Genomic DNA, 22630 nt, shown 5'->3' on the forward strand with positions numbered 1-22630 from the left:
ACACCCATGCATGCTAGTGAATGAAGCACACCCTCACATTAGCTTCTGTAAGATGTGTTTGAGCTAGATGTGGGCTTGAATTTATAAAGCTGCTCTCAGTTGTATCTTCTTCAAAACGGCAGTACAACCTAACCTTCGTCTGTCATTGTCAGCCAGCAGCTGTCAGGACAGCAGAGAATCAAAAGGGAAGTGAGGCTGAGGTATTGTATGTGATAAAGTTTATAGATTCAAGCAGAGGCTGAAATATATCCTGAATTCTGTGAAGCCTCTAGTGCGTGTGATTAACAAACTGTAGTAGACTAGCATGTGTCAGAGGTGGGGACTCAAGTCACATGACTTAAACTCTCAGACTCGAGTCACAATTTGAACTGCTTGAGACTTGACTTGATGCATAAAGAGAAGACTTGTGTCTTGACTTGACTTGGGTTTTGGTGACTTGGGACTTGACTTGACTTGACTTGGGTTTTGGTGACTCGGGACTTGACTGACTTGGGTTTTGGTGACTTGAGACTTGACTGACTTGGGTTTTGGTGACTCGGGACTTGACTGACTTGGGTTTTGGTGACTTGAGACTTGACTGACTTGGGTTTTGGTGACTCGGGACTTGACTGACTTGGGTTTTGGTGACTTGAGACTTGACTGACTTGGGTTTTGGTGACTCGGGACTTGACTTGACTTGGGTTTTGGTGACTCGGGACTTGACTGACTTGGGTTTTGGTGACTCGGGACTTGACTGACTTGGGTTTTGGTGACTCGGGACTTGACTGACTTGGGTTTTGGTGACTCGGGACTTGAATTTGACTTGTACTTTGATGACTTGAAAAGGTTTCTAAAGTCTTGACAGGGGGTTCTTATGTTTGTGTAAATTATTTAGATTGAAAGTTAGGAGATTTGTTCCACCAGATGACAGACAAGAAGATTTTCTGAATTTGTATGGAATGATTGAATTTATTGAAGTTGAAACTGATGATGCTCTTACCAAGTTTTTATCCTTTTTAAAACCATATTGCATTGAAAAGTCCTAGATATTTTGTTTTCTTTAAGATATTAAATTGGACTATTGGACTGGACTATTGATTTGTTCTGACTTGAGTTGATGTTCTACATTTAAGCTTGAGACTTGACATTAACGACATGGACTTGACATGGTAATCTACATTTATACTTGCAACTTGACTTGAGACTTGTGCCTCAAGACTTGAGACTGACTCGGTCACACCTCTGGCATGTGTGCTGCGTACCTGTTTGTAGAGCAAGGTTCTGTTCTTGGGCTTGTGGCTGTTGTGCTGGGTGTAGCAGCGGCCCAGAGCTGCCAGGTCCTTCATGATGGAGTTAAGAGCCTCCTCGTCATCTGAGGAAAGGAGGACAGACAAACACAAGCGTTACGTGTGTCACATCTGATTAAGTCGTTTTGCATAAACCAAACAGGAAACTTTTAATTGTGTGACGACCAAGAGTTTTATGAAATAACTTTACATAGTGACAACTACCGATGTGGCTATCCACAGGCATGAAGAGTGTCACGGACGACTGAAGATGGCCCATTTGAGAAAGAAACATCCAGAAAAGTCCAGTTTGTTAGTCAGACATGTGGCCTTTGTGGTTTGCGTTGGCAGCTGTGTTTCGGCTCAAGCGGGCAATGATGTAAAACCTGGCTGGCTACTTCCTGTTCTGATGCTATCTGTGGAGTTTCCACTATGGAAAGAATCCAGCGGTTTATCTCTGACATAATCACCATCATAACTCTGTCAAAAAAAGGAGATAAAAATATCGATAATGAATTACTCTTCCCCCGCTGCAGAGCCTAGCTAGGGGACACCAGTATGAGGCGAATTCTTGTCTTCCCTGATATCGACCTCCATTCCTGTGGGATGAATACGACGAGGAATTCTGACGCTGTGGTTAAACCTCGCAATGCTGACAGCCCTCAATACTGTACGCTGCATACAAAAGCTATGAAAGATCGAGGGTGTTTAATAATGCAAAACATGTGTGTCTATGAGTGTGTGTGTCGCAGGGGGCAATGTGTGTACAAGCGTGCAGCCGGCAGCTCGGTCATTAAGCGCTTCAAAGGGAATGGTAGAAACTATTTAACTTTATATCAACAGAGAGATTCCGACAACACAGCTCTTCAGTCGAAATTTGCTCTTCCAGAATCAGACAAGGATTGATCTTTTCTTTTCCTTTGCCAAACTCCGACAGATTCTGAATCAAAGTTAGCGCGGCTGGGATGTAGCCTTTGTGACTAAGTGTGAGCAGCGCCTACTGACTTTGATGGAGAAATCGGCGGCTAAACACGAGCCAGTCATGTGCGTTCAAAATGCATAATTTTCTTTTTTTCCATGGGGGAAAAAAAAAAAAGAAAGTCAGGCTTTAAAGTATTCATTAAGCCTTTACAATTCATTCAGCAAACCGGCGAATGCAAGAGTGAAGCTTAGCAACTAGACAGATCTCCATTTCTCTCAGTCACTCACTTCACACTCTCTAGCACAAACACACACACACTCACGTGTAAGAGGGGCAATCATGCAGATGAGCATGTCACGCATTACCATATCAAGAGACTTTAATAGAACCAATTATCTGAGTGCGGTGATTACAATATAAAGAAGAGGTCGTTGACCTCAGCTCAGGCAGGAGCCCTGGGTGCCTTCATTAACACTCTGTTCACCAGGGAGCAGGCCAGGTGTGCGCTGTGCTACACAAACAGCACCTGCAGGAAAGACCGCATTCTTTAGAGTAGAAGGGATCTCTGTCTGTGAAAGACCACTGGGAATGTCATTCACATAGCAAGAGAGGGTACCGTATTGTGAACGTGTGTGCGTGTGTGTGTGTGTGTGTGTGTGTGTGTAGCAGCGGGAGCAGATGGGGTCTGAGATGCCATTTGATCTTGTTCCCACTGTATGGCTCTCATGGCCAGCTGTTCACCGACAGTAGGCCAGTCAGTTGGGTTCACCCAGGGTTCATGGTGCCCACACACACACACTCAGCAGGTAGCACTCGTTTACACGCACACATACATATACACACACAGACCACGCCTGTACCTGTACCTAATGACATTGACAATTACAGGAAAATTCCACCCTCAGATACTGTTATATGTCATCAATCTGTGATATGAACCTGCCTCATCTACTTCTAGTTCAGTTAAGTGATTTCCCAGAATGCCTTTCGATGACCCCCAGAGAACAGGCCTGAACTTGTTGCATTCAGCTGTGGGTTACAGGTGCAGGTGGAGGCAGCAACAGCGATAGTGGAGAGTTTTTTCGAGTCGAGAAAAAGTGAGAGTCGTTCCCCTTACACAAACACACCATGTCTTGTGGCTGCATTGCATTGTGGTCTACTGGGGCTACTGTTGGTGGAGGAATTGGTATCTCTTCCTCTTCTATGATGGATTTCTCCCTGTATGATTGTTGAACGTTGAATGAACAGTGAACCTCACATTCACTGTTGCTGTTTTAGATAGCTGAAAAATGTCCTGCTTTCAAACTCCATTGTAGTTGCTATGAGATGTCATGTTGTCTACGTTTGGCCAGTTATCCGCAGGAATAAGAAAAATACACCACCAAAGAAAAAAATGGACCCATGAATGCAAGGTACATGGACAATAGCTGTTTTTGTAACAGTGTTAAAGTGTTTTTGGGCGATTTTTTCCTTTAAATCCAGCATGAGCTGGCAGTTTCTCTGCCCCGGTTTAACCCTTATCAACCTTCTGACCCGAAACTACTTGTGCTCTGCTTTGCTATGGAGACTTATTCATTACAGCTCTCTTGGCAACCACAGACTTTCACCTCTGGCACAGATAGCAACCTTACACACACTGAAGCCTAACCACAACAGCAGCCAACCTCGTCAATGGCAGCCATTGACTGAATAAATAGGTGAATGACAGCCTTAGGAGCACAGTGACTTGTTTGACAATCTCACTGTAGCAGCAGGAGTGAAGTGAGGAGTGGCACCCTCCTTCTCCACGGACCGGCACACTCCCTCCATTTAAGAGAGGGCAGCTGAGCGAGGGAGAGCGATAACACAAGTCCAGCCACACCCACCAAATCTCAGCCCATGAAATCTCAGCCCACGCTGACAACAGGAGAGAGAAAACAGAGAGAGAGAGAGAGAGAGAGAGAGAGAGAGAGAGAGAGAGAGAGAGAGAGAGAGAGAGAGAGAGAAATAACTGATGTTCTTGAAATGAATGACTCTAATAGCAAAAATATGTTTACAGATTTGATGGTTTATTGTGTCCAAGCACCAATCCAATACTGAATGAGAATCAAGTATAATTCTATCAAATACAATGCCTCACTATGGTTATTATGCCTCATCAGCACATTCTTCCCTGTGGTATCTAGGTTTATTACCACTTGTGTGGGTTCTTTGACTCTGCGGAGACGTAATGGAAAGACAGGCAAACAGGTACGGGGCCCTTCAGAGTTCCTCTATTCTTTCTCCCTCGCAGCGCTTAACAGATAAGACAGAAGGAATGATAAAGACGAGGATGAAATCACTGTAATGTAAACAACCACACAGGCAGTGAAAGCATATCTGCCTAGGTAAAACCGCACAGCGTTCCTTATCGCACAGCAGTTACGGATTTGATACAGTCGCTCACACTATGGCAGGTTTATTAAAGCCCAGAAGGAGAAAACACTGGAAATTCCCCTTTGGGACAGGCAGAGAAAGCCCGCTGGTTACAAGTTGTCAGCGACGGTGAATGACTAACTGCTTGACCAGGCCTGTCCCCTCCGTACAGGAAGGAACTGAGTCACTGTCTCTGTTCTGACCAGGGAGCTGGGCTAACTGCTTTATTCCACATCAGAAAATTAATGGCTTTTTGATTGAATCAGTCAAAGATGGAGGGAGGGGAGGAGTGGTTTTCTCCACAGCCTCTCTGTGTGACCACACCAAGGATTGTAAACTAGGATTTTCACTGTGGGATGAGCAGACTGATAGAAGTCAACATTGTACTATACAGTATATGGTGAGAGAGATTTCTTTTTTTTGTTTTGGAGACAGGATTTTAATTGAGAGGAATGATAACTTCATTGGGACGACAGTAAAATATGACAGTAACGTAATGTGCTGGGTCATTCTAAAGCTGAAGAAGAAATAAAGGAATCTCATAATCAAACCTAACAACAACAATCACAAACAACAGTCTCTGTCTTTATCACTCTTTATCTTTGTCTCTCACTCTCTCTTTGTCTCTCACTCTCTCTCTCTCTCTCTCTCTCTCTCTCTCTGGTGACAAGGGTTGTTTCACTCCCACGTCTTCAGACTCCACAGGCTCAGAGCGCTTGGACCCTGTGCACTTGCAGTCAAGGATACAAAACAAACAACAGGGGCCTGTGGTGTGTGTGTGTGTGTGTGCGTGTGTGTGTGTGTGTGTTTCGGATGCATGTGCTGCATGTATAAGAAGAGAAAGGCAAGAATGGGTGGGGGTGGGGCAGTGAGTGTGTGAGAACTGCGTGGTGTACTGAGCCGGCTGTGACGTCTGCCTGTAAATGAAGGTATTACATCACTCTGCCTGAGCCGCGGCTGCTGCCAGGTCCAGGCCAGCCAAGGCTAAAACCACCAGCACAGTGGAAACCGACCAGCCAGCACACCGACCGCACAGCGCTGCCACAAGCTGTGAAGGAACAGCCTCACAAACCAAACCCAAACTCAGCTCAGGAACTTCATGTCAACATGAAATAGCATGGCTGATTTTTTTCCCCTTCTTTTCGGTATGTGCATTCCTCTGTGAGATGTCGGAGGTTCATTTCCTCCGATTCGCGCCTTTGGTCAAGTGTGACTGGCATAAGAAAAGGGGAGTTCCAGGAAGCTAAGCAGAGCTAGCTTCGGTACACACAATGGAGATCTGATTGCTGAGCGTTGCATCATCACTCTGCATCTTTTTCTCAGGCGTCGGCTGCCGCTGCGAAAGTAGCGGCGGAGGAGATGAAGTCAGGAACTAGCATTCAAGTTAGCGGCTAACATGCGCTGAGAATTTAATGGAGACTGAGAGTGATTACACTGTAGCTAGAACTAATACTCAAGAAACCACAAGGGCTAAAACAGTGGGGAGCTAAAGCTAGAGTTTCTGAAGCTACAAGCGCTCGTGCTGTTTAAAGGGTAGCACCAGCTTTAAGAGGCTACAGTGCTGCAGAGTGCTAGCTAACAAAGTGTGTGTAGTGAGCAGTGAGGCAGTGTGTGTGTGTGTGTGTGTGTGTGTGTGTGTGTGTGTGTGTGTGAGGCAGGCTGCCTTGCTCAGAGGCCTCGTGAATGAAGACATTGAGGGGATTTCCTGGTGCTGAGAGACACATCATGGCAAAGGCATCCGGCTGGATTAGCAGCTGGAGCCAAACGTGGCCTCACTGCAGCAGCAGGCTGAGCTCACCGCCACTCTGACGCACGACACACACACACACACACACACACACACACACACACACACACATATGCACATACCAGTGAGCGTGTAAGCAAAGCATAGGTTCCAAAGTACACACACCTTGCCATTCCATTCAGTGAAACTATGCTACAGATAATTTAAAACCTAATGGGTGTAATGTTTACACCCCAGAAGTTAATCTTTCACTTGGAAGAATGGCGCTGATGTAATCCGGGGTATCGTGGGTGTGACGATAGTTGCGCAATAAATGTTTGTACAAGGTCTATGCTGCAGGGCTTTCCACTGGAGAATATCGGCAAACATTTCTTCAATTCAATTCAATATCTGAAGGCATTCCTCGCCTCTCTCTCCGTCTGCTTTGACTACCACTGGGTTGTAATGTAATGCAAATGTGATGCGCTCTTATAGGAGGCCTTGTGTGTACAGCAGGGTTAGCGTTAGTCAATTCTGTTCGCTCATCAGGGACGAACGGGACCCACCTTGTGAGTTCCTATGCTGTCCGGGTCCATTTTGGAGACCGTCATCTGTGAAAAGACACGTGACACCTGTTACCTGTAGATCACACTGGAAGGAACTCGCCAATAAACATGATGTAGGTATGATGCATGGTACATTGTGTTTGGCTTTGAATGGAAACAATGGCCAAAAGATATTGATCCGATATTTTAAGCACTGTTTACGGAGGTCAGTGCAGGAGCAACACGTTGAGACTGACAGCTCCTCTATGCCTAAGGTCCTGTGTACGTGCAAGTGCAACATGGGAAACAGTCTATTGTTTGAAAGGTATCACGGTCTGTATTGTATGAAAGAAGTGTATATGCATGTGTGTGTGTGTGTGGGTGAATGGGTTTGCACAGATGTGTAAGTGCATGCGTTCACAGGCCTGGTATGTGTGAATATAAATAGATCTATATTGTAATCACCCCAGTGTTTATGTTTTGAATGTTAGAAGCAGATTTGTGAGCCTTTCTACGTGCAGTAGAAAGGCTCACAAGTTGCAGTATGTCACTAAAAAAGAATGGGGGCAAAAAGGTATCAGAAAAGACCAAAACAACAAGTGTGTACAAAAGGAGCCATCTGGAGACGATAGAGCTGTTAACAGCTCTCTCACACTTCCTTTCTAGTAAATGCGTTATTTTTTTCACTCGTAAGCTGTGCCTGAGCACTGTTCCTGCTAGAGGAAGTGAGAGAGGTGTGTGTGCTTTCGAGTAAGCATGCACATGTCAGTATGCATGTGTATGTCTATGGTGCAAGGACCCTGTCTTCTCATGCTGCTTACCCATGTTTACTGTCATCATCAGGAAGTGGCCCTGTTGAACTCGAGCACAGAGCTCAACTTCTCCGGCCCGGTAAAGACTTCACCCTGAAAACACAACAACACAGTTTCAACATCCATGTACTGAGCCATTTTCCTTAAGCATTGTGCATTTCTGTGATTGCTCGAAAACGGAGTGACACAACAGGACACAGGTGGCAGTTTCAACACAAAGCCTTTTCTCCCCATCAGCGCTACCGCTTCTGTGTTCAACAGGGTGTTGAGACTAATAGCAGCATCACAGCCCAGTGCTGCAGTTGATGGTTGTAACTCCATCTCACTACATTGCAGGGCCAAATTCTTAAAGTATCCAGCTGTCTCTCTATTACAATTCTGGGAAACGCAAACCAGCGCCAGCGGAGGAATTCCACCGTGTTCGGTGATGGAGAAGCCTCGCGCCCTTGAGATACAGCGTGCGGCGCTGAGGCAGGCGTGGGTGTCTGTCTGACTGCCAGCCTCAGGTAAAGACCACAAGCACTTCAAAGACAAAGACTGAGGTTTCTTTATGCATTAACGTGGTGAGCGCTAAGGAGAAAAGCTGTTGTCACAACCCAAACTGGAGCAATCCAGAAGAGAGTCTTTTACTTCTGGCACACGAAAGGAGGACTGACAGCAGCTTTTTGTTCCACTGATGATTGTAGGCTCTGCCTCGCACAACAAGTGAAAGACGGAAGGGAAAATAGAATAGATTCTTTTGCAGAGTAAAACAATTCCCAAAAGTCTCTCTCACACTGTTTATGCATGCATCTCTAAACTATCAATTCATACTACTGGCCATTAAGAAATATCAGCACCTCTTAAGGGTGATAATCACATACTGTAATAGTTATCTTACTGATCTTCTTTCTTTTTGTTTTCTTTGAATAGAGGATTAGAAAAAGGGGAACAGGAACTAGGAACACAGCTGCAATACGAGGTAGTATAAAAACTGGTGTGCTGGTTAGAGGCTTGCATGCTACCCAAGCAGTTTCAGCGGCTACCTGGAATTGAATTTAAGAAAGTAAAAATAAATAAAGCAACCAAAATAAAGTAACAATGCTGGCAAAACCAGCCTATTTACACCTGATTATAGCTGATGAAAGTTCTGAAACTAGAAACGGGCAGTATAAGAAAAACAACAACAGGAAATTAACTGTTCAGGGACATGAAGTCCAGTTGTGTTTATTCAAGCAGATACAATGAAAAACCACGTTTTGCATATTGCACCACTTACCCTGTTCTGCATTAATGCACACACAATGCAGCACAAAGAAACCCGTCGGTGCATGGTGACCTCTCTCTCTAGACCTCTCTAATATCTATATCTCTGGGACATTTTAATACAGATATTTTAAGATTTTTTCATTTTTTATGGATTTTTTTATGGAGTTTATGGATTTATTTGTGGATCTATTGATTTTTATGGATACCCTGTGACCTTCAATAATGCTTCACAATCTTTAAAAACTACTGTGGAGATATCAGAGAGTCAATAGGTTATGGCTGAATGACCTGAGAACAAGCTGCTACTGACTGCTTGCTCCTCCACACACACACACACACACACACACACACACACACACACACACACACACCCATCACTCACACTACTAGTCAGAGGCTGCAGAGTCACACTCTTAAAAGTGTGTTTCAGCTCGGCAAATTTTCCAATGGTAGGGCCACGCAAATACGGTTAAAACGAAAGTCCTGATTATTTTCTTATATTTTATAATCATAATTAGTAGTCTAGAGGAACATCGTTTTATTGCACTTCACATTTTATATCAGCATCCTGAAATCTTCAAATGTCTCAATTTTGCCAATACGCCAATATTCTACGAGTCAATAATTCACTATTAATTGTGCAGACCTGTAGAAAGACAGTTCTGATAAAAGGGGAGTGTGAGTAATCACGTAGCACATCAGTTTCAAGGGGAGGTAAAGTGTCACTGGGATATGAATTCATGCTAGGCTTGTGAGAAAACCTCCCACTTAAGAAACCAACCAGGAGAACAGTAAGCTCAGCATCAAGTCGACATTGGTTGAGTCCAGACACGTAATTGGAATGTACTTCAATATAAACAGAAAAAACTGTTGTACTGTATTAAGCAAGAAGTGAGGGGACTTCTAATGGTAGGTGCAGTTTCTGGGAGTCTGACCACAGATGCATTCCAAGAAAAGGAGAGAAATATCAACGCTAAATGCTTTAGAAAGATAAAATAAAGAGCCTCCGGAGAGATTAATGGCAACGCTTCCCCAGATACTTTCTCTATCTTTTCTCTTGAAGCGTCATTTACTTTTTGCTTGCCGTCTCCAGTGTGTGTGTGTGTGTGGTCTGATTGTGTTTTTAAAGCTTGCACCACAATGTTTTTCGGGCCAAAACACATTCAGCACAGAGAAATGCTCCAGCCTGTCCACAGAAACACAAAGTTGCTGTAAGAGTTGCTGTAAGTGTCAGCCAAGAAGCTTTCATTAGAAGCAGCAAAGACCGCCACCAGAGCAGCGCAGCCTCTGGGGCACAGTCACAAGGTGCCAACAGATCACTGATGTATAGAAACACACAGTATACTACTGCTGACAGCCCAATTCACTAGAGCTAAAGGACTGGAAACCTAAAACTTTATACCACAAATACACAGTTTGGGACAAAATGCTTTAAGTATGACCACTATTTTGAGAACAGCATGCTCTAAATGCCTGACTGAATGAGAGTTTAGTGTTGGTAAACTTAGAACAGGATAATAAGAACTACACACCTGACTGAATGTTTTTCATTATCTTGAAGCCATTTTGATCTAAAGGCTTATGCTTAAATGCTTGGAATTTGTTTTTTAGACAAATATAAATAGTGAAGTTGATGCCTATGAATGAATTTCCTTCCAAAGCCTTTGCCTTTCCATCAAGGCAAAGGGCGGCTACTTTACAGAATCTAAAATATAAGATAGTTTTGATTTGTTTAACACTTTTTTGGTTACTGCATAATTCCAACTGTGTTATTTCATAGTTTTGATGTCTTCATTATTACTCTAAAATGTGAAAAATAGTGAAAATAAAGAAAAATGTGTGTGTCCAAACTTTGCCTGGTGTACAGTGTACCAAATATATATTATGTCTTTTTGTACCACTGATATACCTTTGATATGGACCAGCCACAGTGTGAATTCCAGAGGGGTCACAGTGAAGCCCTGTATCAGGCTGTGCTAGTATGGTGCTGCTGACCACACATGAAAGAGATGAAGACCAGCCACAAGACAGGTGGTCTTCTAACACCACTTTGCCAAGGCTACACACACACACACACACACACACACACACACACACACACACACACACACACACACACACACACACACACACACACACACACACACACACACACACACACACACACACACTGGGGAACAGTATAGCCCCTGTCTTATGCCAGCAAGTCACCAGATGGCCCATCTGTTTAGCCCCTCTGCCCAGCGTGATGCCAGGCTAGTGGTGCCCACTGATCGCCAGCCCAATTCTCCACACAATTCTTGGCAGGCGGGCACTGTGACAGCCCCACTCGTTGGAGATCAAATGCTAATCGCCACTACTCTTGTTGCTCTGCAGCTACATTTCCTCCAGGAAAAGACTCTCTCCATAGTAGATAATTTGTGAGGAAAATCATGGGACAGTTTAGAGGCAGGCGGGCGGGACCTATAAACACTACGCACATCCAGAAGTACCTCACACATTCTGACGCGCTTCACTGTCAAAATATGAGTAACATCACCGATTGGACCAACGTTTCACTGGCAAAAGCCTCTCCTTTGTCACAGTACATGCAGTCTGCCGAAATGACAGAGAAAGTTAATTAAAAAGAGGACAGCAGAGGATGGGATTTCAGAGAAGGGTTATGGGGAATTGTGCGAGCCAGACGAAGCAGAGGCCTGCTCTCCAAACCACACAGTGCAATTTTATTTTTATTGGAATAATTGAGAAGGAGTCACAGCCAAGGTTGTGCACGCAAGCACACATACTTATGCACAGACACACACGTATGCACACACTTCTTTCAGCTCTGTTACATCACTCCCTTACGAAGTCAACAGTGGAGCACTGGCTGCGGGTCTCTGAGGGTAATTCCCCCTCTTCTAGGGCCAGACTAGAGAAGAGGAGGAGGAGGGGCTGCTCCCCAGCTGCCTGGTGGCCCGAACAGTATGACCTCATGTCTGACATCACTCTCGTGGAGCCCCGAAGAAATCGCCATTTCAGAGGTCAAACTGTAAGTTTTGCAACACGCTTGCTGGGCTCACTGGGTTTCCATTCTACCAACAGAGCTTGTCTGCAACAGCCAGCGTCCACAAAATAAAGAACGTCCACACAGGGAAACACAGAGATCAATAGGTGGAGAGGAAAAGACAGTGGTGAGAGTTTGATCAATGAGGCTGTGCTCGGGGGTCAGAGCACAACAGTGATGGAAAAAGTACAAAGCTCGTAGCAGTAGTTCTGCACCAGGTTTTGCAGGTTTTCATTCACTACACCAGCTGATTTCAATGGTTCCCTCTCTGGCTGAAGGAGTGAAAATCAGTGAAATCTGCTGCTGTAGATGATATCACACGGGCCAAATCATGACATCATTAAGAAACAGTGAGCTGGTCACAATACTCGGTAGGCTGTCTGGATAGCAACACCGACAGGAAGCAAAGGGTGATTTGTGGTGCGCGGTTGCTTAGGTGACTTGCTCTATTAAAAAGGTCAGTGGCGGGGGTGTCCTGTCTGCTGAATGCTGGCCCAGGCCGTGCTGCGGCCACCCCAGATGAGTCAGACGGGTTACGCTGGCAGATTCTGGGAAGTGAGACAATATCGCCTCCTGCACACTGGGCCTGCAGTAAGGGCTCAGTGCAGGGAGGCACTTGAGGGCTTCTAAAAGCGACGGGGCTGGGTGGCGCTACGAGTGTGTGTGTGTGTGTGTGTGTGTGTGTGTGTGTGTGTGTGTGTGGGCAGAAGGACGTCGCTCTGTGTGGGGCGTTAGCACTCATCCATCATAACCTTGGCTTCCCGTGCTTTAGTAAAAAAAAAAAAAAAGGCTCACACGAGTTATTGCTGACAGAAAAGATTCATTAGGATGCAAGGATGCCTTAAAGATGAACAACAGAGTTTTCCATGTAAACAACATAGATTTGTTTACATTCATAATTTCACTCGTACAGACAGGGAGTATGTTGTTAGACCCCATTGACTATGTTGAATAAATGTACTATCTTCAAAGACATTCGGAAAGTCTTACATTTTTTTTTTGTGCACAGGGCTAAAATGTTTACATCCAGCTTGGAGAGGAAGCTCCCGCCCCTTCATTTGATTGACGGCTCTCCCTCTACCACACAATATTGTGTACTACGTCACTCCGTGCTCGTGGCGTGTTCGTACGTCCTCGTGCGCGTGCTTGAAAACCACGTGATAAGTGTTTCTGTTGTTGTACGAGGGCCCGCTTTGCTCACCAGCGCTACTAGTGGCCGAAAACTCCGCTGTTCATCTTTACCTACTTCCACCTCTCATTTGGCACTAAATCTATCCTTTATTTCTATTAAAAGCATTTCACTTTCAATTTGACGCCCTAATTTGCACCTTTGTGCCCGTACAGTTTCAACTGTAAATGCCTGCGCAATTAGAGAGAGAGAGCACTGGGATGCCAAGCACAGAAGGGGAACTGGATCTCTTCATTTTAAGGAGCGCCAGTGATTTATATCAGTTTGATTTCTACCCTGTGAAATCCCAAGGAGAAAGCGAGTGGGTGGGGGAATCTGGGCATAAAGTACAGTATTTTTTTTTAAAAGGGGCCCAAAAACAGCAGAGAGGGATGTAGTACATTAACTCAATCCACTGGTAACAATCAGAAATGAGTGGAGTGTAAGACGATGCTCCTCGGTTGAAGTGATGTCTCTATAGCTAAGAGATAAGTAGATCTGTCTGCCACTATCATCCAACACACAACACCGGCTAAAAATAGCCAGATGATGGAGTTTCTCTCCTGCTGTCCACAATACATCAACTCCCTGGCTCAATAGAAACATATTTCCCCTAGATAGGAATCTAAGCACCATCTGTAAAGTAAGCTGTCTTTTCCATTATGCCGTGACATGCTATTACAAGCACATTCATTCATTGTGTTTCTCCACCCAAACGCAGCCATGCAGAGACAGCTCATAGACTTAAACCCATTTCATGAGACAGAATGTCAAACAGCTGTGGTTCAGGAAAAGGCATGAAGGTATTTCTACTTTGCCACCAAGCCATTTATCCGTGAAGTGTCTCCCGGTTCTGGCTGTTTGATACACAAGAAGCCGAGTGAGTGTGACAAAAAAAAAAAAAAAAAACGACCAAAAGCAATTTCACAATTTAACAGAGTCCTTCTTGACGATTTCATTCAACCCGCTCCATTCAACTTCTTCTTCTTTCATATTTGAGCATGTGAACTTCCGACAACCCAGAAAAAAAAAAAAAAAGGATACGTGGCCTCAATGTTTATGCATGAGTCCATTCTGGCAGTGTGTTGTCTGTCTGCCCTTGCAGCCTCTGGCTCTGCCGCTGCTGCTGATGGCATTGTACTTACGGTCAGACTAGCCGTGCAGACAAAGCTCAATCAGGACCACTTCCTCTTGGTTTATGAGAGGGAGGGGGCAGAAACCCACAGGACAGACCAGGACTCAGATAAACAAAAAAAACGCCTACTAGAAACAGCGTCTTTGTTGTCTGACATTCTGTGATATAAAGTATCTGCTAATCCTGCGTGAAGCTAGTCAGGGAGGATTGGAGTCTTCTCACACCTTACGACAGACTGGACTTGTTTTCTAAAATAACCAGGCAACTTCTCAACAGGCCTGTGAGGGAAGATAGTCAGTCTGCCAGTGTGAGTCACGCTGACCTTTGACCCACAGCCCTCTGGTCAGTGGGCGTCTGGTCGCCTGGGCAGGCTTCTGTCAGTCCAGTATGCGATAGCTGGCTGATATTCTGACACACACGCAAAAACAAGGCATCGGGCTAATTCTGTTACCATAGATACCAGCTCCTAAACACTTCCTCTCCTCCGACTTCTCACTCCTCGCTGAGAGGACAGCGTGAGGGAGAAGAGGTCGCGCTCCCTGTAAAATCAGATACTCACATGATTACTTGTGTGCAAGCCAAAATGAAATTGTAGTGAAAGTTGACAGCGGGACATTAAGGAGAGTTATGAGATGAACTCCACTTTCCCATGTGTGGGCTAAAACCTACAGCCTGCGTGAGCCAAGTCTGCGGCACACGAGATACCGTAACTCAAACACTCTTTTCAAGAATAACAAGATAGACCATGAATGTCTTACTCGACTCAACTCAAGGCTCAAGCCCGGTTTTTTCATAGCCTTTTATCAAAATGCCATGAAATGAGACGTCTTGAAACTCTGTCAACAGACCAGAGAATATTGACCTTGCAACAACTTGGCCTGTGAAACACGAAGCTGAGCCTGTAAGAGGAGCGATAAACTCTGGTTTCGGACCCCCTTTCTTCATCCGTCCCATCAAAACAGAATCAGAAACCGCCGCTTCCGTCTCTGGTTGGCATTTACTGTGGGATCCAACGCCGTTATCAGCCAAATGGATTGTTTTGCTTGAGGCACACCAACCATATCTGTGGGCGGTTTCCACTTTGACAGTTTGACTCTCACTCCCTCCTGGTGCACCGATGGCCGGCTTTAAGGCTATTTCTGAGCCCCTGGGGCATGCCAACGTGCTGATAAACTCATCCATCAGACTGCTGCACCGGCTCCTGTGAGTGCAATTTATACTGATTTGATTTGATGAACATAATGGGCTCATTAAAATCTAATTTGGCGGACTGTTTCAGAGGTGTGCTATCTCAAGACAAGAGGCTGAGCCCTGGGTAAAGTTTCATACTGTAAATGGCCTGTGCATGTGTATCCGTTGAAAAATGATGGATAGAGATGGGCTGGGACAAGCCTCACTATGTCAGGAGCACAGTAAGTCAGGAAGACACAGTTGGGGGGAAAAAAAAGGAAAAAGCAAACATAAGCAGGATTCTTCCGGACAAGGGTTGAGGATTCCTCCTTCCAATAAAAACACTGGTTTTACTTGACCACAGCCTCTGAATCACAGAGGTCTGGACCACTGACAGCAGAGAGAGGAAGAGGAAAGATTTTCTCACAGAGCAGGGATGAGTCCAGGCACAGAACTACAATGACTAGTTTCCACAATCTCACTCTTGAGATCCTGATAAGCAATTTCTATTTGACTGAAAACAACAACAGCACGTACCAGTATTAAAACCTTGTGAAATGTCACCAAGAGCCCATCTATAGATTTGTTTTGCACTGGTAATAATCACTCACAGTGAGTGACAAGTGACACAAAGTGACACAAAACCATGCAAACCATTCCCCTCTCAGCAAAACATGGATCGTGACTGGCATGGCAATGAGTGACGTTTGTGGACATGTACTTGCCCAGATTTTATTATGATAATGTTGAAGAAATACTTGTAAACTGTGTTGAAACTGGGGCTATAAGGAGCATCCAGAAAAAATAAAACAAAATCAATTTGGGGTTATCTAGGCAACACTTTACACTTGCTAGAAGGCCTGTGCAATAAGGTTACGAGTAAACATCTTGCACATGATAGTGTGTTTCATTAGAATAACAGTTTCAACCTCAAATGATAAAATAATATTTGCATTGCATGAGGAAGTCTATTTTACTGTCATGGCATTCAATTTGACAGTCATGACTAAATCAAAGTCTAAAGGCAATGTTGTGCATATTTGGCACAAAACAAATAGAAAAGGCTAGATAGGACTCTTACCTTGTTATCTGTGTGTCCCCATTCTTTAGGAAACACTAGATGTGGCTGCACAGTCTAAATGTGATTAATTACTGCAAGTTATCAAAGATGAAGCACAGGGAGAGCCGAAAAAATCCAGCAGATGCAGAGCAAACCTTCCCAAAACAGTAGGCTAATATCCGGAAACTGCGCTCAGTTATGGAGCAGAAATTACAAAACACAGGATGGCTTCAGGCTTGCAAAACACTCTCTCCTCCTCGGTGCAGACAGTATAATCCAGGGGCGACGGTCGTATTTACAGAAGAGAGAAGATTGCAATGGCTGTTCTGGTTCAGAGTAAAGTTTTTTTTCCCCCTCCCAGCCGTTTACCCTCCGCTTTGCTTGTCGCTCCCCTCCACACTACAGTGGAGAGCTGCGAGTTTTTCCATGGAGCTGTGGCTCTGATGTCAGCAATAACGTGAGCTCCAGGAAGTGGTGACGCTCGCTCGGCCGTGCGTTTGATTCATGGATGTATTGGTTTGGTTTCCAACTGCAGGATCTATACTGCCCCCCTCTGGACACCTGCGGCAATTACAGCATGGGCTGCGAGGTCCAGGAGAGTCCCACAAAGTCCCTGTAGGAATATTATAGGCATATTATCGGAATATCATAGTACATTTTTTGTTACGGATTGTAGTCTAGTTTGCACTTTACTTTGCTCTGCACCGGTTATGATTATTTATTTTATTCTGCGCTGTTTTGTACAACAAAAATGGTCAAATCAATTATTCTATTCTATTCTATTCTATTCTATTCTAGTCTATTCAACTGCAAAACATTATGTCTTAACAAGTTTCCCTTACGGAAAAAACCTATAGAGATGCAATATAACTTTTTAGAAGGACACTACACAAATGACTATTACATCCACTTTAAAATATCATGCACTTACTATTGGTCAAAAAACTGATGCAACTGAAAATGCTAATATAAATCATACCATAACTACGATAGAGAAAGGTCCATAACCTCTAGTCCCAGATTCAGAGACGCGGTGCGTCACAAGACATAGTTTGTCCCTCGGCGCTTCCCGTCCAATCGATCAAAACAAGGAACTGTTAGGATAGAAACGGTTTGACAGTACATTAGTACAGCTGATGGCATTACCTTGCAGACGAGTGCGAGTACTGTAAGCCAGTTTCGTCCGCCTGTAGACTACATTAAAGTATATTCGGTTGTTTTGTTGCGCAAACCATAATGCACAGAGTAAAAGCTATCTTTGGCCATTTGTCGCCATCAAATACCTTTGAACCTAGACACTATTTGTCAAGAAACGACTGTGGAGCGGCTCCAGGCGTCAGTCCAGATGACATAGTTATTGTCCATGGCCTCAGAACAGCCATTGGGAAAGCTAAAAGGGGAGCATTTAAGGTAAAGTCGGTTTAAGCTTGTAGACTACTGCACGAACCTTTAGGGACTATCTGAAAGGAAGGCTGCTGCTCAAGTGTTGGATCAGCCTGAGCAGATGAATGCAATACAACTAAACAACATTACTGTGCTGCTTTCTCTTCTAATGCATGCACCTAATCAGTGTATTGGAACATGCAGATGACAGTAATTCCTCTCCATGCTCCTGTCTGTCTTGTCAGGACACCACGCCTGACGAGCTGCTGAGTGCGGTGATGGCAGCTGTCCTGACAGATGTGGGACTGTCACCCAGTAAGCTGGGAGACGTCTGTGTGGGTGAGAGTGACTTCATCTGTATTACTTCATCATGCCTGAACAAGAGGATTTTTTATTAAAGTGTTACTCTGTAGTACAGTATGTTGTGTATAACAGTTCTACTGTACAAGTTGCACTTACTTACACTATTTACTATAGTATGTTGTGGTGTTGTAGATCCTACGGTAGTAATTTCAGAAAGACCACAGCATACTACAGTATTTATTATAGTATAGTAGCCTATTGTGTAGTGCAATAGTGTAGTAATTTGAAGACTATAATTAACTACATTATTCTTTTTTTATCTACTGTAGTAGATTATAGTAGTCTGTAGATTTTTTTGTATGGTAATTTGATTTAAAAATACTATTCTTATGCATTCTACCTTTGTGTTCCTCTCTGTAGGTAATGTGCTGCAGCCTGGGGCGGGGGCTCTCATGGCCAGAATAGCACACTTTCTCAGGTTAGAGTGACCGCTGCTTCACACAGTGATAAGTAACATCTCCCTGTAAAGGTAATGGTTTCAGCCATAGTGTTTCTGACTGCTGTATATCATTCCAGTGGGTTTCCAGACTCTGTGCCTGTCTATACTGTGAACAGACAGTGCTCCTCCGGGTTACAGGCACTGTTTAACATCGCAGGTAACAACCTTAATGCCTCAGTAATCACTCACTTACAACAGGCACACAACCACTGTGTATTTCACCAACATTTCCTCTGTCTGTGTTGTGTCTACAGGAGCCATTAGGAGTGGGTCTATTGACATGGGACTGGCCTGTGGGTGAGTAGGGAGTCAACCTGTAACCTTTTGACACAACTGAGGCCCCAATAACCATGTTTCTGTGTTTCTGTGTCTGGTGGCAGCGTGGAGAGCATGTCACTGCGATCAGTTGGCAGCCCAGGCGATGTGAGCTCCAGGCTAATGGACAATGAGAAGGCCAGGGACTGCATCATTCCTATGGGGTGAGACTTCCACTGCAGACGATGTGGCGAACCTACCTGGTGGTTAGAGCTGGGCGATATATATCATATAATATCAATATTGTGATATGAGACTAGATATCGTCTGGGATTTTGATTGTAATATTGTGAAATAACTTAAATGTCACTTCTTCCTGGTCTTAAAGGCTGTGTTACAGTAAAGTGATACAATTTTCTGAACTTATTAGCCTGTTCTGGCAGAGTAAATTGATCAATGATTGGCTTTAACTGCTCATCGTATCCATATTACTTATTACTGATTACACATTACTGATTACTAATGATCATTACTCATTTTCTACATTTCCTTGTGTGTAAATATCTTCTGAAAGCACAAATACTCATCCCCAAAATATTGTCACATTATCAATATCAAGGTATTCAGTCTAAAAAATTGTGATATTTGATTTTGTCAAGATCGCCCAGCCCTATTGGTGGTTGGGAAGATGTAGCATAGAGTTTTGCTGTACTTTATGTATTGAGTGTTGTATTATTTGTGTCTAGACATATCTTCAATGCATTTTGCATCATTTGAAAAGCATCACACGGCTGAGCCTTTGCATTATATAGGCTTGGTTACAACAGATATACAAGAGTCCTACCTGTGTAGACTCGACAATGGGTACAAGTAAGATATAATGGTAACACCGGGGAGTTCATTCCCTCCTCTTTTGAAGCGTATTAGACCAGGCTATCAGAATAACAAATGCTGCACTGACCTTGGCCCCAGCATCGCTCTCTTCAGATTAGTTCCACACAGCACTGTTTTATTGTGATCAGACATGCCCTTGCTCTGTATAAGACTGCTACAGTGCAATGAATATCAATTGGACATTTGCATCTCTCTGTGGATTTGCCGTGCTTGTAGATGTCTGCGCCTCTGAACTGTGCTGTAGATGAACACCACAGGCAACTGTTATGAACAATAACAGTCACTGTGTGTGTGTGTGTGTGTGTGTGTGTGTGTGTGTCTGTGTCTGTTGCTTGTGGGTTTTTTTTGCAGCATCACCTCAGAGAATGTGGCAGAGAGATTTGGGGTCTCCAGAGAAAAGCAGGATGCCTTCGCTCTCAGTTCTCAGCAAAAGTAATCAAGCTGGGTTTTTTTTTTCACTTTGTATAATTGGTTATCAAGACCACAGTTATTATGTCCCACCATCATGGTACATGGTCTGCAGGATGTTATGTCGTCATGGTAACGTCTGTTTGTCTGTGTCTGCATATCGACACATTCTTGTGAACACAATACCTCAAGAATAATACATGATTGAAACTTCATTCTTACACCACAGGTTCCCACTATAGAGTAGATGATTAGATTTTGGAGCACCTTGCTGCATACATTTGCATATTAATAAGGAAAAATTGATCTTCTTGATTTAACTCCTTAATGCTTTAAGATAAGGAGTTCATGTATGTGAAAACAGGTATGTTGACATAGATGTATTTGCTAATTAGTTAGCCTAATTATTGTCCTAATTTGCATAACGGGTTATGTTTAATATATCATGGTGATTATGGCGGGCCATTAGGCAGCTCAAGTGAGTTTTGTTTAGAGGGTCATCATGTATAACACACTAGTTCCACCTCGGCTTTCCGACAGAGCGAGCAAGGCACAGAACACGGGGCTGTTTGATCAGGAGATCGTTCCTGTCACCACCAAGTTTGTGGACGACGAGGGTAAAGAGCGCGTTGTGACAGTCAGCAGGGATGACGGGGTTCGACCTGGGACAACACTGGCAGGACTGACCAAACTCAGAGCGGCCTTCAAACCTGACGGCAGCACCACAGCAGGTCTGTCTGTCTCTAACTGACAGTTCACCATGCTACTGTAGATAAATTGACCTCTCACAGTAGTTAACTAACACAGATACACACACACATGTATTGTGTCCTAGGGAACGCCAGTCAGGTGAGTGACGGAGCGGCGGCGGTGCTGGTCGGTCGCAGGTCTACAGTTGAGGCTTGTGGTCTGCCCGTCCTGGGGGTCCTGAGGGCCAGTGCAGTGGTGGGGGTTCCCCCTGATGTGATGGGTATTGGACCAGCCTTTGCCATCCCTGCAGCACTGGAGCAGGCTGGTAAGATATATGTGTGTGTGTGTGTGTGTGTGTGTGTGTGTACACATTTGTCTGTTTGTGTTTATACTTTTGGGTCTTTTTTTGATCTTTATGTTTTTCTTAAAGGGTCTTCTAAGTAAATCCATTTCCCCCTCAGGGCTGACTGTGGCTGATATTGATGTGTTTGAAATCAATGAAGCCTTTGCCAGTCAGGTGAGCTCCACAGGAATACACTGAAAAAAAAACACTGTAGATCAAACTTTTCAGTAAATGGTGAGGGATTTCCTATTCAGTCCTGGTGGCTTGTCTCTATCTGTCAAACAGACACTGCAACAGAAATGTCACAAGGTTTTCTCTCATGTGTATGCGTGTTTGTTGATGTGTATCAGGCTGTGTATTGTGTGGAGAAGCTGGGAATCCCAATGGAGAAGGTGAATCCTAACGGAGGAGCCATCGCTCTGGGTCATCCTCTAGGCTGCACTGGAGCGCGTCAGGTGGTGACACTGCTCAATGAGCTCAAACGCAGAGGCAGAAGGTTAGTGTGCAAGTTCACACCCACAGAACTGTTGTTCATTTGTTAGTAAAATGCAAGAGTCATTTTATTAAAGCCCTCTAGCACAAGAGCATGCGATGTCAACGATCAAACAGGTTTTGTGATTTCTGCTCTGACTGTTTGTCTGTAGGGCCTATGGTGTGGTGTCCATGTGCATTGGGACTGGAATGGGAGCGGCTGCTGTCTTTGAATATCCTGGAGCGTAGGAGGAGACGAGAAATCATGAAGACTTGTTGCTATGATTACAGAGAATGGCATGAAGCACTTTGAAGCACCAAAAGTGATTTGATTGGTTGGTTAATAGTGAAAGTTTTGCAGGGAAACTGCACTTCAGTGTCTGCAAGTCCGTGCAGTATTGATTACCACTAACAGCCTATATATTTGAGTGCCACTAAGCTAATGCTACTGTACCTTAGGTGGTAATCATTCTACAGAATATACATTTCAAATGGCAGGTGATTCATTTTAAGTGCCTTCAACTTCATCTGGCATAGCAATCCACTTTAACTGCATAAATCATGCATTAATATGTAAAGATATGCACTTTGATTGTAATTGACTGAGGATCTTTTGAATATGTATAGCACATTCATAGCATCTGGGGACCAATCCAAGATAGGGCTTTTGTTTTGTTTGCAAATGCATGTGATCGTGATATTCTGTCACTGTGCTCTGAAACTATAATGACTTTTTAATAATTGTAGAACTTTGCTAAACTGGGCTGTGAAACGAATTGTTACAATATAGATTTTCTATATGCAGAACCAGCAATGAGTCCATAATTCACGGTTCTTGTAAAGTACATCAATAGTTTTATGCTTAATAAAATGACAAGAGACAAGTTCATCAG

General features: G+C 44.1%; 2 protein-coding genes across 3 annotated transcripts in view; one reads left to right on the forward strand and one right to left on the reverse strand.

Moving 5' to 3' along the window:
- map3k22 (mitogen-activated protein kinase kinase kinase 22) overlaps window positions 1–16866 on the reverse strand; it is a 38066-nt gene extending 21200 nt beyond the window's left edge. The window contains exons 1-4 of the mRNA XM_071898673.2: window positions 16513–16866; window positions 7674–7757; window positions 6874–6918; window positions 1242–1351 (exon numbers count right to left, since the gene is read on the reverse strand). Coding sequence (XP_071754774.1) covers window positions 1242–1351; window positions 6874–6918; window positions 7674–7692 — 174 coding nt within the window. The 5' untranslated portion in view covers window positions 7693–7757; window positions 16513–16866. The remainder of the gene's footprint in view (window positions 1–1241; window positions 1352–6873; window positions 6919–7673; window positions 7758–16512) is intronic.
- Window positions 16867–17603: 737 nt separating this feature from the next.
- On the forward strand, window positions 17604–22613 carry acaa1 (acetyl-CoA acyltransferase 1). 2 transcript variants are annotated; one of them, XM_071898674.2, is made up of 12 exons: window positions 17604–17901; window positions 18120–18213; window positions 18598–18655; window positions 18754–18833; window positions 18931–18973; window positions 19057–19155; window positions 20177–20257; window positions 20774–20964; window positions 21069–21248; window positions 21385–21440; window positions 21617–21762; window positions 21911–22613. In XM_071898674.2, exons 1-12 carry the CDS (start codon window positions 17728–17730, stop codon window positions 21984–21986), a joined length of 1278 nt encoding a protein of 425 aa, XP_071754775.2. In that variant the 5' UTR covers window positions 17604–17727; the 3' UTR covers window positions 21987–22613. The 2 variants fall into 2 exon arrangements, 1 of the variants encoding a protein (XP_071754775.2); XR_013507943.1 differs by lacking the exon at window positions 21385–21440.
- The last annotated feature ends 17 nt before the right edge of the window (window positions 22614–22630 follow it).

This window comes from Centroberyx gerrardi, chromosome 22 (assembly GCF_048128805.1).
Source record: "Centroberyx gerrardi isolate f3 chromosome 22, fCenGer3.hap1.cur.20231027, whole genome shotgun sequence".
In the NCBI taxonomy this organism is placed as follows: Eukaryota; Metazoa; Chordata; class Actinopteri; order Beryciformes; family Berycidae; genus Centroberyx; species Centroberyx gerrardi.